Source organism: Dipodomys spectabilis, unplaced genomic scaffold (genome assembly GCF_019054845.1).
Source record: "Dipodomys spectabilis isolate Male_0828 unplaced genomic scaffold, ASM1905484v1 ptg000125l, whole genome shotgun sequence".
In the NCBI taxonomy this organism is placed as follows: domain Eukaryota; kingdom Metazoa; phylum Chordata; class Mammalia; order Rodentia; family Heteromyidae; genus Dipodomys; species Dipodomys spectabilis.
The window spans coordinates 21241229-21255950 of NW_024870802.1; the positions used below are offsets into that span (position 1 = coordinate 21241229).

General features: G+C 33.2%; 1 protein-coding gene across 5 annotated transcripts in view; it reads right to left on the bottom strand.

The window, feature by feature from the left end:
• Positions 1 to 14722, bottom strand: part of Kif20b (kinesin family member 20B) — a 47954-nt gene that overhangs the window by 24770 nt on the left and 8462 nt on the right. For 3 of the 5 annotated variants that reach the window (XM_042689448.1, XM_042689449.1, XM_042689447.1), the window contains exons 8-18: positions 14079 to 14306; positions 12765 to 12876; positions 11505 to 11576; positions 11279 to 11425; positions 9459 to 9621; positions 8656 to 8943; positions 6228 to 6367; positions 5835 to 5973; positions 3913 to 4141; positions 3086 to 3126; positions 379 to 529 (exon numbers count right to left, since the gene is read on the bottom strand). In XM_042689448.1, coding sequence (XP_042545382.1) covers positions 379 to 529; positions 3086 to 3126; positions 3913 to 4141; positions 5835 to 5973; positions 6228 to 6367; positions 8656 to 8943; positions 9459 to 9621; positions 11279 to 11425; positions 11505 to 11576; positions 12765 to 12876; positions 14079 to 14306 — 1710 coding nt within the window. The remainder of the gene's footprint in view (positions 1 to 378; positions 530 to 3085; positions 3127 to 3912; positions 4142 to 5834; positions 5974 to 6227; positions 6368 to 8655; positions 8944 to 9458; positions 9622 to 11278; positions 11426 to 11504; positions 11577 to 12764; positions 12877 to 14078; positions 14307 to 14722) is intronic. The other 2 variants (XM_042689451.1, XM_042689450.1) reach the window with 1 other exon arrangement.

The window sequence follows — 14722 nt, forward strand, 5'->3', positions numbered from 1 at the left end:
GCCTTGAGTGTAAAAGCCAAGAAACAGTGCAAAGCCCCGAGTTCAAGCTTGAAGGAAAAGAAAAAGCAGAGTGAAAAAAATTAGAGGTATACCAAATAAAGTGATAAAAGCATAATATCTAAAAACTTGTCTATTTAAATCAAATGGTCATTAAATACACTCAGCCACATGACAGTGTGTAACAACTGTTAACAAAAAATGTTACAACATTTAGATTTTCCCTTAGTCAAGTAAGTTCTCCTATTTAACAATTTTTCTATCTACTGGTTTAGGAATTCGCTTTCTTAAAGGCTTGCTGCTGGAATCTCTGATCATAGTGATATTAATTCTAATTTTTATTATTAAATATAATTAAAATATAATAATTATAAGTAATACCTTTCTTTGCTGGAGGCTCATCTTGTTGAAGTTCATTTTCATTTAATCTTTTTCTTTCTGAATAGATTTTGGTTCTGCTGCTGTTAGTCATTTCTACAGTTGCATCACAAGATGATTTCATGTCGATTAAAGAAGATGCACTAACCTTATCCTAACATAAAATAAGAAAAAATACATTTTCAAACTATTTGAAACTTCTCTAAGTTATTTATTAAAATAACTGATAGCTCTGACAAATGAGTAATGTTTGGGAGTAACTTCATCCTCAGCCCTAAAAGTCACATTCAGAATGCATTTTGAGCAGGTTTGATGTTAAGAGCATGCAGTCCCAAATATTCAGGAGACCAGGCTGACAGGACTGAGCCCACAAGTGTGATAGTAGACTGGGCAACATAATGAGACCTCATCCAAAACAAAACATGCTTTGAAAATATGAAAACACTGACAAAACGGACCCTTAACCATTTACTTAAAAACCTCAAATTTCCACTACAAAAATTCAGCTATTCTGTACCTGAAACTTCTTGAAAGTAATAGTGTTTTACATTTTAAGAATTCCAAGAAAAATGTTTTAACCTAAGCTTTTAACAAGTTATATTCAAAGACATTCAGTCTATAAACAGAGCTAAAATTAAGCCTCTAGATCAATGATTTATATTTTAAGGCAAAAACTAGCTAAACAAGCAAGCAGAATTTGTGGAGAAGGGAAATAGGGATACAGGTGGACTCATTGCAACAATGAGATGTACAAGTTGTTATGTCAAAAAATGAACTTTATAACTTTGGGGGGGGCGGGGGAGGGGAAATGGGAAGGGATGGGAAGGGGAAACAAAGGAGAAGGCAACAATGTTTGATAAGAAATGTACTTATGTTGCCCATGTAATTGTAACCCCTCTATATGGTATTTTCACAATTAAAAAAAAAAATCAAAAAAAAAAAAAAGCTAGCAGAAAAAGTATACAATCTCACTTATCAGAATGATGAAAATTCTAGCAGTTAAGTAAAAGTCTATAAAGTAATAAAGGTACAAAGGCAGGAAACAGAAGCAATCCATTTGGGTAGGGAGTATTTTAAGTATTTTAAGCCATCTTACAGGGTACAATCATCAATATTCTATTTCCAAGGGATAGAAATAACTTTAAATAATAAAGCAGTAGATTTTTTTTTTTAAAATAAAGGAGTTTTAGATATCCCTAAGCAAAGCAATGTGTGTGTGTCATAACCACACTTAGGTTCTCTCAGAGTTAGTCCCTTAGTATGTCTAGTAAATGACAAAACCTAGAGCACAAATGGGCCAGACAGGACTCCATAACAAATTGACCCTTCCCCTAGTATTGTTACCTATCAGAATGACCTCGTCAAGTTCCCCTTCTTTAAAGTTTTAGAACTTCAGATTTTAGGATTAAATAATGACACACTGAACAACATAACTTTTTGCTTTGAAAAATAATAAGGTATGTATGCAAAAGAGAAGCAATGTAGCACACTAGTTAGGAATCTGGAAACCAGCCTGTCTGGGTTTGGATTCTAGCTTCTCCACTCCACCTTCAGTTGTGTTATCCTCAGCAAGTGATTTAACAACTCCATATAAAAATTGAAAATAACATCTACAGAGCTGGGATGTGGATTAGTAGTAGAGTGCTTGGTTAACATTCACGAAGCCCTGGGTTCAATTCCTCAGTACCACATAACCAGAAAAGGTCAGAAGTGGCACTGTGGCTCAACCTGTAGAGCACTAGCCTTGAGCTAGTAGAGTAGCTCAAAGACAATGCCCAGGCTCTGAGTTCAATCTCCAGGAACAGAAAAAAAAAATCTACACCATGTAATAATTCTGAGACTTAAGTGAGTTTGTATAATTATCATATATAAACACATAACATTTAAAAGACTAGAATATCCCAAGTAGCCTAATAAGACTGGAAGATTATAAGGACTTTTTATTCTGTTTTATATAATTTAACATAATTTAATTTTTAAACCTAAAACTCTATTCAGGACTAGATAAAATAAAGGAAAAAACAGGAACTATCTTAACAGTAGCTATTCAGGAGACCAAGGTAACAGACAGGATTGAGTCCACAAGTCTGGTATCAAACTGGCCAACATAGTAAGACTCCATCTAAAACAAAACAAACCAAAACATGCTTTGAAAAGTATTTTCAAAGCTATTTTGGTTACTTGTTTAAATATTAGATGCTAAAGTAATTAAACTTACTTCATCGCTATGAATACCTGCAATTTCATTTCTGGACCTATAAATGTCATATTTATCTATTTCCACATGGAGTAATTACCTAAAATTCCTAAGATTCTGCAGATTCTCTAGAAGTTACCTTTGTTTACATGCTATACACTGTTAGATATATCTAATCAACACCATGAATCTTGTAAAAATAATAAGCTACATCTGTTATATAACAATATAGGACCATTTACAAAATTGTCTACTAAGAAAATAAAAGACCTATTTAGGTAAGTTTTTTCAAAAAGGTCACTGTGTGTTTACATATGTGTGTGCTGTATATTACACATGGTTTGGGAAAATTTAAGAAACTTCACTGACCATTTGCAAAAAAAAAAAAAAAGGTATGAAGGCATATATATATGTATATTTATATATATACATATCATCTTAAAAGTACATAGTCATAATTCATGGCCCTTTATTTACTTAAGTTACATAAAAAGACAAAAAAGCTTATATTACCTTATTAAATATCTTTTGTTCTTGAATCAATGAATCCAATTCTGTAAAGATAAAGAGAATATAAAAAAGAAATATCAAGGTATCTAAAGAAAACAGATCAGTGAACAGCAGTGAGGCACAAGCTGCTGTAATATGTTACATTTAAGAAAGAATTGACAGCACTTAAAAAGCACAATGTTCCTTCCAAAATTCATTTGTTAATTTAATTACAAGACAGTAATGTTTCAGAAAAATTACTTTTAAAACTGAGGAAGAAATCCAGTGACATACATTAAATAACACATCTGTCGCCTTTCTAGTATACTACATAATGCACAGACCCAATGACTTGGAATTTTCTACCTATATTGTTTGACTAAAAAAGGGTAGTGAATTTCATCTTTTAGAATCCAGACATTGCAATCATATTTATGTATGTATGTGCATATGGACATGTATTTATGTACACGTATCTGTGCACATGCATTTGTGTATGCATATGTATGTGCATAGACACATATATGCACATGCATACATGTATGAAATATATCTCATTAAATCCCAGACATAAAATGCAAACTCAATCTAGTAGACTATTTTAAACTACTCAACAGTTATTTAAACTTCTAAGTACAGAGCAGAAACTTTTATACTATGAGATTTCATAAAATAAATAACTCTTTTGCAATTTCCTATGGAGTTCCTTATTGTATCAATATATGAGTTAAGATATGGATCAAAGAATTCTCTGGTCAACTTAGTAATTAAGATGTAAACCTCTTGTACTCATCAACTATATATTTTATGTGTTTGTACCATCTCAATATGAGTAAAATATATCCACTTACCTTTTTCTCTTTTTTTTAACTCCTCTTTAGTTTTGATTAATTCTTCTTTGGTTCTAGCTAGTTCATCTTTAACTTGATTAAAATTTAGTGGCAAGTAAGCAACAGCTTCCTGGGGATCAGCAAGAGATGTAATGTGTAAGTAAGCAATTTCAGCCTGTTTCTTAATACCAGAGACATCATCTTGAAGAGAATCAATAATATCTTCAAATCCTACACAAGTATGTGTTTCCTAAAAATAGCAAAAACCATGTCTAACATTAATGAGGATTTCAACATGAAATGTGTTAATACCTGGTTTAGACAGTTTTAAAACCGGCAAAAAATTCATAAACAAGATTCTTTAAGATAAAGTAAATAAAGCACTTCCCAATTATGAAAAGTTCATGTTTTACCAATTCATATTCTATTATACGGAACATGAAGTGTTCCATACTAGCCTGGGGCTATGTAAGAAAACTCCTCCCTAGTGAAAAGCTAAAGAGTAGTAAATAATAGCTATTCAGCAAAAGCAACTCTTTTAAAATATATATACTGTTTTAATCAGAACATTATGTTAAATCCCCTTGTAGAATTCTTTATATCTTTTCTTTTTAATTTACAATTTTTTAAGTCAAATCTGAGGGGCATTCCATAATCAGACAAAAGGACTCTACCTACAATCATACAGTGACATGAGAAATACCAAAAAGCAAGAGAGTGTTATTCTGAGCAAAATATAAGATATTTGAAATACACCATAGTGACACTTTTTTGTGCACACATGCATTCACATGCATGCGCACACACGTGTGCACACACACAAAGAATGACTGAAAATAAAACAGGGTCTAACGGGGAGACAGAAACACCAGAGGGAGAAGGAAGGGCTATATATGAGAATTAACATGGTCTAAAAATGAAACCTGTGGAAATTGTTTAAAGAGAGAGGGATGAGAGATGGGGGTAGGAGGAGCAAGGGGATGTACCTGCAGGCTGTTGATCAGGATACAATATATACATGTGTAGAAATGTCACAGGAAACTGTTTACAAAACTAGCACATGCTAATGAAATTTTTAAAAAGAAATACTGAAACAGAATATAAATACTCCAAATCCAAAAGCTATATAGTACTGGTATGTAGGAGTAGTGGCCATGTCTGTAATTCTACCACTCCAGAGGCTACATCAGGACTGTGAGTTAGATGTCAGCCCAAACTGTGTAACAAGATCCTAACTTTAAAATACACACACACACACACACACACACACACACACACACACACACACACACACACACAGAAATGAAAACAGAAGATCAAGTTATATTTACACTTCTGTAAAGTAGGCCTAATTAAAACAAAGCAACACAATAAGTATTAATTTTTTTTTTTCTTTATTTGTAGGTCGTGGGGCCTGAACTCTGGACTTGGGCACTGTCTCTCAGCTCTTCAGCTCAAATCTACTGCTCTACCACTTGAGCCACAGTGCCACTTCCGGTTTTTTCTGCTTATGTGGTACTGAGGAATCAAACCCAGGGCATCATGCATGCAAAGCAAGCACTGTACCACTGAGCTATCTTCCCAGCCCAGCATTATTTAATTCTTAACTAAAACTACATTGACAGGCAGGCGTGGGTGGCTCACGACTAACCCTAGCTACTCAGGAGGCTGAGATCTGAGGATCGTGGTTCAAAGCTAACTGGGGCAGTAAAGGCCATGAAATTCTTATCTCCAATTAACCACCAGAAAACTGGAAGTGGAACCTGGGGTTCAAAGTGCTAGCCTTGAGCTGAAGAGCTCAGGGACCACGCCTAAGCCCAGTAATCAAGCAAGTCCCATGACTGCGAAAAATAAATAAATTTTAAAAAATAGACAGCATTAATGTGGTATACTAAATTTTGTGCCAAAACCCTTAAATTCTTTAAATATTTCAATTAACGTACTTCAGTTTCAACTTTCCCAGCACAAACTCCATTTGTTGTTTCATCTTGGGTATTACATTTACCAATCAAATCCTTGAAGATTGCCAAACGACATTCAGCATTTTCTTCTAATAGCTCTCGTTCCTGAAGGAGTGTTTCCCTTTAAAAAGCACAAATCATTACATTAAAAAATGTAAGACAACTTTGTTTTTCAATTTAAATTCCTAATATAAAATATAGATTAAAAGCAAAAATATGTGTATGAATTACTAATAGCTACTTCAAATTTATATAAAAAGACATCATCAGAATTTGGAAGCCACTTAATGAAAAAATAAGATGATTTTAAAAGAGTAACCAAATTAAAGATTTTTTCCATTCTTACAAGGACATGGAAAAAAAAAAAAAACTTACTTAAAATCAGCCTCACGTTGAGCCCAATATTGAGTAAACTCCTGTGTAACTTCTTCTCGAATTTTAAATTCCAATGTTAATTTTTCCTTTTTTTCATTTATTAGCTTTTTTTTCAAGTCTTCTATTAAATCCAACAGCTTCTAAAACATGTAAATATTACAAATCTTAGAAAATAAGTACATCCTAAGAAAATACTGTCAAAATGTTTAAAGATAACTATTTTCACTGCATCCTTTTGAATACTAATAATATTCAGTGAAAATTGTACATTTGCAAGAACTCGTTACTGTGAATCTCCATATTTTAGAAATAGATAAATGAAAAACCAAGTTTTAAAAGAACTTTGTAATTTAAATGCTCTGCTGCCTAGCTAATCTAAGAAAAGAAATAAGATAAAATCTGTCTATTGTCCACCAAGAACTACTTTGGAGAGTTCCACACTTGATTTTAGTTAATCCACACAACTTTCTATGAGCTTGGCAACACTCATACTTCCTAAGTGGGGAAGCTGTGATAAGGTTGAGTTTTAAAATGTCCTGTCAAAACTGCAAACTCAAGTTGTACTGTGCAGAAAAACTGCTAAGAACACTTTTCAAAACTTTTCCCCCCAAATTAATCAGACTTTTGTAACTGTAGCTGTAGAAAACCATTTTCTTAAGGTCACTTAATATTCTTTAATGTTTCAGAATAATGTTTCTCAAAACAGATTAATCAACAAACTTAAAGCTCTTTCAATTTCTCAACTTTATATGTGAAAATATAACAGATATCCTGACTTCAATATTTCAATAAAGATTTATACTGAGCAGGAATTATTTAAAAGTGTTGATTCAGTTATATTACTATCTTATGGCAAACTAATATAATCAATGATGACCTTTAATGGGAACTAAGCTCAGGGCCTCACATATTTAGCAAATCACTAGACTGAGCAAGGTCCCCAACAGGCTGAATGTATTTCTAAGTGAAGAAAATCAAGTTATATCTGCACATGGTGACTCCATAATCCTAAAGGCAGAAATAGAGAGAACCAGTTCAAGGCTGGCCCCAAGATAAAAAAGCAAGAAAATTAACCTAAAACAATATGGGACAAATAGAGGTGTGGAAATGAGATTGAACACCTGCCCAGCAAGCACAATCTTCAGTTTAAACCTCAGTATTTATCTATTTATTTAAAAACCAGGGGTTATAAAAAAGTAGTCTCAATCATCTAATTAAAATGCAAACTAACATGTAAAATATACAATGGCCTAATTGTTCAAAAGCTATAACTCTTTACAATAATTGTAAAGTGACAAGAAATTAAAGATATATCTGGTAAAAGAAAAGCCCTAAAATCACTTATGGTAACTCCTCTGTACAACACCTTAACAATACCAATGATCTTATACTTAAATAAATACATACATAAATAACCAGGGAAAAACAGAGGTATAACTCTGACTTTAGAGTCTGATACAGGTAATGGGCTTTGAAGCTTTGAACAAATGAAACAAAGTCAATATGGATAGAATAAACTAGTATATTTAGATTAAATTTTTAGGAATAAATATATGAGGATTAAATTTAGGGGAATGAAAATGGTCTTGCAATAATGAAAGTAACTTTGTTTCTTAGGAAAAATAAATGCGGAAATATTTGGGTGCAAGGTATCATTATACATCCATCATGTTTTCAAACAGTATAAGCAAGCCAGGCACTGGTGGCTTGTGCCTATAATCCTAGCTACTCAGGAAGCTGAGATCAAAGATAGGCTAGATGGCAAATTCAAAAACCTCTTAGCTTCAATTAACCAGCATAAAGACACAAGTGGAAGTGGCTCAATTATTAGTATGCCAACCTTGAGCAAGTCAGAGTGTGAGGTCTAATATCAGCACATGTGTGCATGCGCGAGCACACACAAACATACATGCCACAAAAAAAGTATAACCAAAAAATTGTGTATTCATATACTCCTAAACAACTGGTGAATCCAAATAATAGGTTTTTTTTTTTGAAAAAAAAGGAAATGAGTGTTCATTAACAGTAATCTTTCTGTAGGTCTGAAACTTTTCAAGAACTAAAGTAAAAATGTAAGTTTTACTACTGTTGAAAAAAAATGGAAGTGTAGTACATGTCATAATTTTAGACAGGAAAATAATTTGAGCCTGGGTGTTCTTGCCAAGCCTGGGCAATATAACCAAACCTCAAATCAAAAGAACAAGGAAGAGATGGAGTCTTAAGTATTAATCCAGTATATCCAATAATAGTAATAATAAAAATGATAATGGCTGGAGATATCCTTAAGTGATGAAGTGCAAGGACCACAGTTTAAACCGCAGCGCTACCAAAAAGAAAGCAACGAGAACAACAAAACAAGTAAGGTCTATTAATAATGGTAAACCCTAACTTTAAAAAAACAATCCAAGTATGAGTTGTAAATACATACTCTGCTCTCTTGATGGCTACTAGAAACCTTATCTTCCTCTAATGTTTTATCTAGATCTTCATCAATAAGTTCAGTTCCCACATTTAGTTTATCTTCAGCTTTTTCTAGATCTTCAACCAAATCTTCATCTTCTACCAGATCCTCTAGACTATTTTCCCATGAAATGTTATTCCTTTTTATATTCAATATTTTATTATCCAAATTACTTTCCAATGATACATCTTGAGAAGATCTGACAAATCCTAAAGATTTCTCTTGAGAAGAATTTAATATATCTGGAACACAAACCTGTTAAAACATCCAAGATGACTGTTAAAACAAAAAAAAGGGAAGATACTGCACTAAAAGTAAATAATTTTATAAATTAGTTCAAGTGACAACTGAAATGGTAGTAAGAGCTATGCAAATAAACACAGAAAAAGAAATTCATTACATGAAATTTCTGGGAAAAAATATCTACTTGTACTTGGATATTAACTACAGGTTCATCGAGCTTCCTAGGTTAAGTATTTAATATTACTTCTAGCAAAGGATTTCTGATTATTCAACATGACAACCCAGATGAATGTCTGAGTAGAAACTCACTCCAAGAATACTCATTAATCTGTAATTTACGTTTATGATTAACATGTATCGTTAAAGGTCATTTTAATTCCCATATCTTTCTTTCTATTTGGGAAGATACATTTTATTTCCCAGGCTTAAAATATTAAATATAAAATGTATGATTTCAAAAAAAATAATATGCTAATAAAACATAAAACAAAGTTTTCAAAAACTTGCAGAAATCTAAAGGTATTTACCTTCTGTGCAATGGCTGAGAACTTTAATACATTCAGTGTTTCATCATAGGCAAAGGAACATTGGCTGACATTGACAATCATACATATTTTCCCTTTACCATTAAAAAAACTTTGAAAATAGTGGGTAAGTTTACTTTCCCGGAAAGGAACATGCTGTTGAAATCTTAAAAAAAAAAAAAAAAGTTAGTGAGTTAAAAACAAATTTAATGAGGGTATAGAAATTGTTCAATGGTAAGGTGCTTGCCTAGCATATGCTAGGCCCTAGGTTCACCCAAATCCATCAATCAAATAGCCAGATAAATTTATTAAGTCAGGTTGTTGATAAATTTTACAAAGAAATAATTGAACTATCACAGGCTTAAACTGTAGTTTGCTAGATTAGCTAGTTCTATAATAGTACTTTGTTTACTGATAAGATAATGCTAACAATAATTTACTAGACAAAACATAAAGGAAATTATATTTAACCGGGCTGTATTCCCTAACATAGAGCAAATATACAATAGATGTAATAAAACATCTTAACAATGAGACAAATGATAGGGATCATCTTTCCATGGGACACTGGGGGCAGAATTAGGCAATGCTAACAAACCTTTGTCTCTTCCTCCTGGCTTTGTAAGCAGTCTGCTCAGTTCACTTAGTGAGCAGCTAAAGAGTTACATTGCTCCTGGTTGTCCCCCTCAATAATAACATTCTTTCTAGTGGTCTTGCCTACCTTTGCTAAGCTAGTCACACAAAGATTAAGAAGCAGTGGTAGCAAAGTGGAAGCTGCCCTGACAGCAGACAAGAAGTAGCAGTTGAGAAAAGCAAGCAGAATAGTCCAGACAAAATTGACAGGAGGAACAGTGGCAGGCTTCAAAAGGCAACAGAGACAATTAATGGGCAATGGAAATTTGTAGCCTTTACTGTCTCAAATTACCTGGGATACAAAGAGCTATAACACTTAATGCCATTTGACAAAGAGACCCCTCCCATTGCTACAGCCGTTTAATAAGTAAAGCCCCATACTCTGTTTTTCCCTAGCTGTCAGGTCTTAGGTCCAAACCATATGCCAATGCTTTAGCTGTCAAGAACCTTGGGGCTGAATCCAAAGGCCTGAAGACCCTCCCACTATCTGATCTATGGCCCAAGGCTGACTTTCACTACTTAGAATACATACTAGTGCCCATAATAATTAGAAAGGCTTCCCCTTGTCTACACACAATTTCTATTTGGTTAGAACAAAAGGATCCAGCCAGCTTAGCCTAAAATGTTATATAATGCAAAAATTGATCATATATAGCAAAAAGAAACACACAATGTATGAATCAAGAATAAAGTAGCTTTAAGCCAAGTGCAAGTAGTTCATGTTTATAGTCCTAACTATTCAGGAGACTAAGATACAGAAGTTCTTGGTTTGAAGCCAGAAGAGTGGAAAAGTTCATGAGACTTCATCTCCAACTAACCAATAAGAAACCAAGCTGGAGCTGTGGCTCAAATGGTAGAGCACCAGTCAAACAAGCTTCGGGCCCTGAATTTAAAACCCTCAGACTGACAAAAAAATAAACGAGGTGGTTTCAGATAGTAAAAAGCATTATAAAACACTTGTTTTCTAAGTTATTCATTAGTGAATATTTGCTATAGAAAATACTGAGTTTACCTCATGCATCTCTGCTATCAACTGGCTTTTTAAAAAAACGTTTAAAAATCCGAGAAAGATCTCTAGCTACTTTTAGCATAATCTAGTCATTACAAAAGTAGAGGCTTTAAAAAGCATTTTGCAAGCTTGGCAAAGCTGCAAGTTTAAAGACCATGATACTTTTGTTAGTAACACTTACTTTGATTTCTCACTGTTCTTCAAAACATTTATACATTTTCCCAGAGTCAGTAAAGAAGTGTTGATATTTCCAGCCTCTCTTAACCTTTCACCTTCATTTTGTGTCTTCATGCTTCGTTCAGAACCAGCAAGATCACATAAAGACAATCTAGGTAAAAAGAATAAAAATTACTGTAAAATTATTCAAAATATTCAAATAATGACAATTTAAAGAATGCTCAACTTACTCACTGACTCTAATCACACGAGGTACTTCAGAATCTTCGATCTGTAATATTCTAATAGTAAATATGCTGTGACTAAAAGAAATACACAAAGATCAAATGTTACGATTGTCCATTTTTAATTTTGTATTCTAAATAGAAAATATAGGCATTTATATGGATCTAAATTTATATTCTAGTATTAGCTCTAATCCACACTGCTATATTTTCCAACATGCTGGCAGATACATCAACAGTATAACCACTGTCACCTATGTACCCAACTAATTACTAGAACTATTTTCTAATCTTTTGCTTGGCTCAAATTCTTTACACCCTCTCCTCTTGACATTTTAATTCCTGATATAAATTTCATATATAATACTCATTTTCTTATAAACAATGCATTATTACATATAATAGAATTAGGTATAGCTAATGTTTATTGAAGATGTACCTATAGCAAAACATTGTATTGCTTATATATAGTATCATCAGGCTCAAGTATCATTGTGTCCAACTGAGTATTGAATATTCTGTGTCTAAATGAGTACTGAGTATTTCAGTATTTTAAAACATTGAAAGTGTTTAAAAAGTTTATCTGCTGAAACTTATTCCCTTTGTCTTCCATCCCTGAAAAACCTCTCATCAAAACATCCTTCCTTAATCCCTTGAGATTATGGATAAACTATGTGTATTGGGGGGTGAGGGGGAGGGGGAAAAAGATGGTAAGAAATGGCCACTATGCTAAGCAAATCCAAAAATGAGCCAGGACACTAAAATAAAGAAAATTAATGAATCCATTGTTAAGAAATAGTACTGTTAATCCTATCTATCCCAAAGGCAGAGATCTGGAGGATCAGTATGAGGCAAAAATTAGCAAAACTCTCATCTCAACAGATAAGCTAAGCATGGTAGCATCCATTGTAATTTCAGTACATGTAAAGAAGACTTATGAAAGACTGGTCCCACAAAAAAATTTAAGACCCTATGTGAAAAATAACTAAAAGAAAAAAAAGGGCCTGGACATTCAAATGGTGAGTACATGCTTAACAAAGAAAGGCCTGAGTTCGAATCCCGATGCCACTGGTGAGCAGGGGGATATATGCATATAGCACTGACAATATTACATTTAGTACTCTTCAACCTGTAGGATTTTATGCCTATGAACACATTTAGCCTATCAGAGACCTTTTTAAAAGTCCACTTTAAAATTAGTTGTATTTAAATTAGTATAGAAGACCCCAGGTGCTGCAGGATTACTCCACAAGGTTTATGTCTTACCTTCTACTAGAAGAACTGTTCAGTTTTGTGAAGGCAACACTCTGGTGCTTTATTCCTAACTTTAAAAGTCTATATGCTTCTTTGGAATCAGACACTTGAACCCACTGTAGATCTTTAAAAAATAAACAGGACACATATCAGTTTACAAAAAATATACTCTTTGAAGTTATTTTCCCAGTAACATATAACATCTTCCTTCTAACAACACACTGAAGGTGAAGTCAACTAATTAGGCTATTCCATACTCACAAAGAGGAGCAACAAATGAGATTATAATGTTTACTATTTAAGTTATACAAACATATACTCTTCAGCAGACTACCAAAGAGAAGATGAGAACCTCTTAGAAGAAGCCAGAGGCTAAGACCTGGAAAATACAGGTTCAAAGCTAGCCTGGCCATAAAGCTTGATAGACTCCATCTCCAAAACAACTAGAAGAAAAGTAAGGTTGAAACTGGAGATATGGCTCAAGTGGTTCAATGCCAGCCTACCAAGCACAAGGCCTTGCATTCAAACCCAAGTACTGGCAAAGAAAAAAGAAAGAAAAATACTTTAATAAGGAAAACTACACTACAAAATTACCTAGTTACAAGACTTTACAGACTATATTTATTAGTGAACCATGAAAGCAAATTTCGTCATAACTAGCATTTTGTACAACTATCTTTTTTTTTTTTTTGGTCAGTCACAGGGCCTGAACCAGATCTGGGCCTGTGCGCTGTCCCTCAGCTCTTCAGTTCAAGGTTAGTGCTCTACCACTTGAGCCACAGTGCCACTTCTGGCTTTTTCTGCTTATGTGGTGCTGAAGAATCAAACTGAGGACCTCATGCACGCAAGGCAAGCACTCTACCATTGAGCCACCTTCCCAGCCCCTGTACAAATATCTTTTAAAAAATCAGAGCAGATATAACTAACCTTTTGGGATGTAACAATTATACATGCATATACATATGATATGCATATATATATTTCTTACCGTAATTATCTTTAAAAAATGACAAATACACCACTATAGAAAAACATTTCATGGTCAAAAAAATGTGGATACTATTCAAAATAGCAAATTAACATATTAAAAACTCAGCTTTTCACTACTAATAATCAATGATACTTAAGCAAACACAGTACCAAACTAGATCCTTTCATATTCAATAAACATGTCAAAACATACTTCCAGAGCACAAACATCTCTTAATCTCCTGATTCTATTAACAGGTGTAAAAAATTTAATTTTGTATTTCCTTTTCTATAGCTATCAGAAAGCCTAGAAGAAAGTTTTTGAGCAATAAAATTTAAAATAATTCTTTAGTGTACCTTTTATAAAAGAATAACCCTTTACATCTTGTGAAAGGCGCAGCATCTTTCTCTTTTGGAATTTCGATGATAAAGGAACAAACAAATCATAAATACACTCATTGTAAATCTCAAAAAAAGAAACCCATACTGAAAATTTTATATTACTATCCATGTTCAAGCTAGTTTGTTCACAATCTTTCATGGATTCTTCAAATTCTGAGATGTTCAAAGAGTTCATTAAGCTTCCTATTTTAAAAAAAGAGGGGAGAAAAAGAGTAAGCATAACTAAAGCAATAAGCATAAGCAATAAGCAATTAATTACAAATGAGACAGAAGTCCAGATCAAGACTTACAGATTTGAAAATCTCATTATTCTTCATTTTTTGATTATCTACTCTGGGATGGGGAACCTCTTTCCTGCCAAAGGCCATTTAGATCTTACATCATTCTCAGACCATACACAATTATCAATACAGAGGCCAGTGAGCAGCTTACAAAGCTTATGAGAAGGATACTGTTTATATACCAAATGAATTCACTGGCCTTAATAAGACCCCAAACCCCAATGTTCCTTTCTATGAATGTAAACATTCTTTTTTGGACAAAGTAAGAAATAAATAGTATTTGATCCTTCCTTTCTTTTGGAAGATATACTGTGTCAA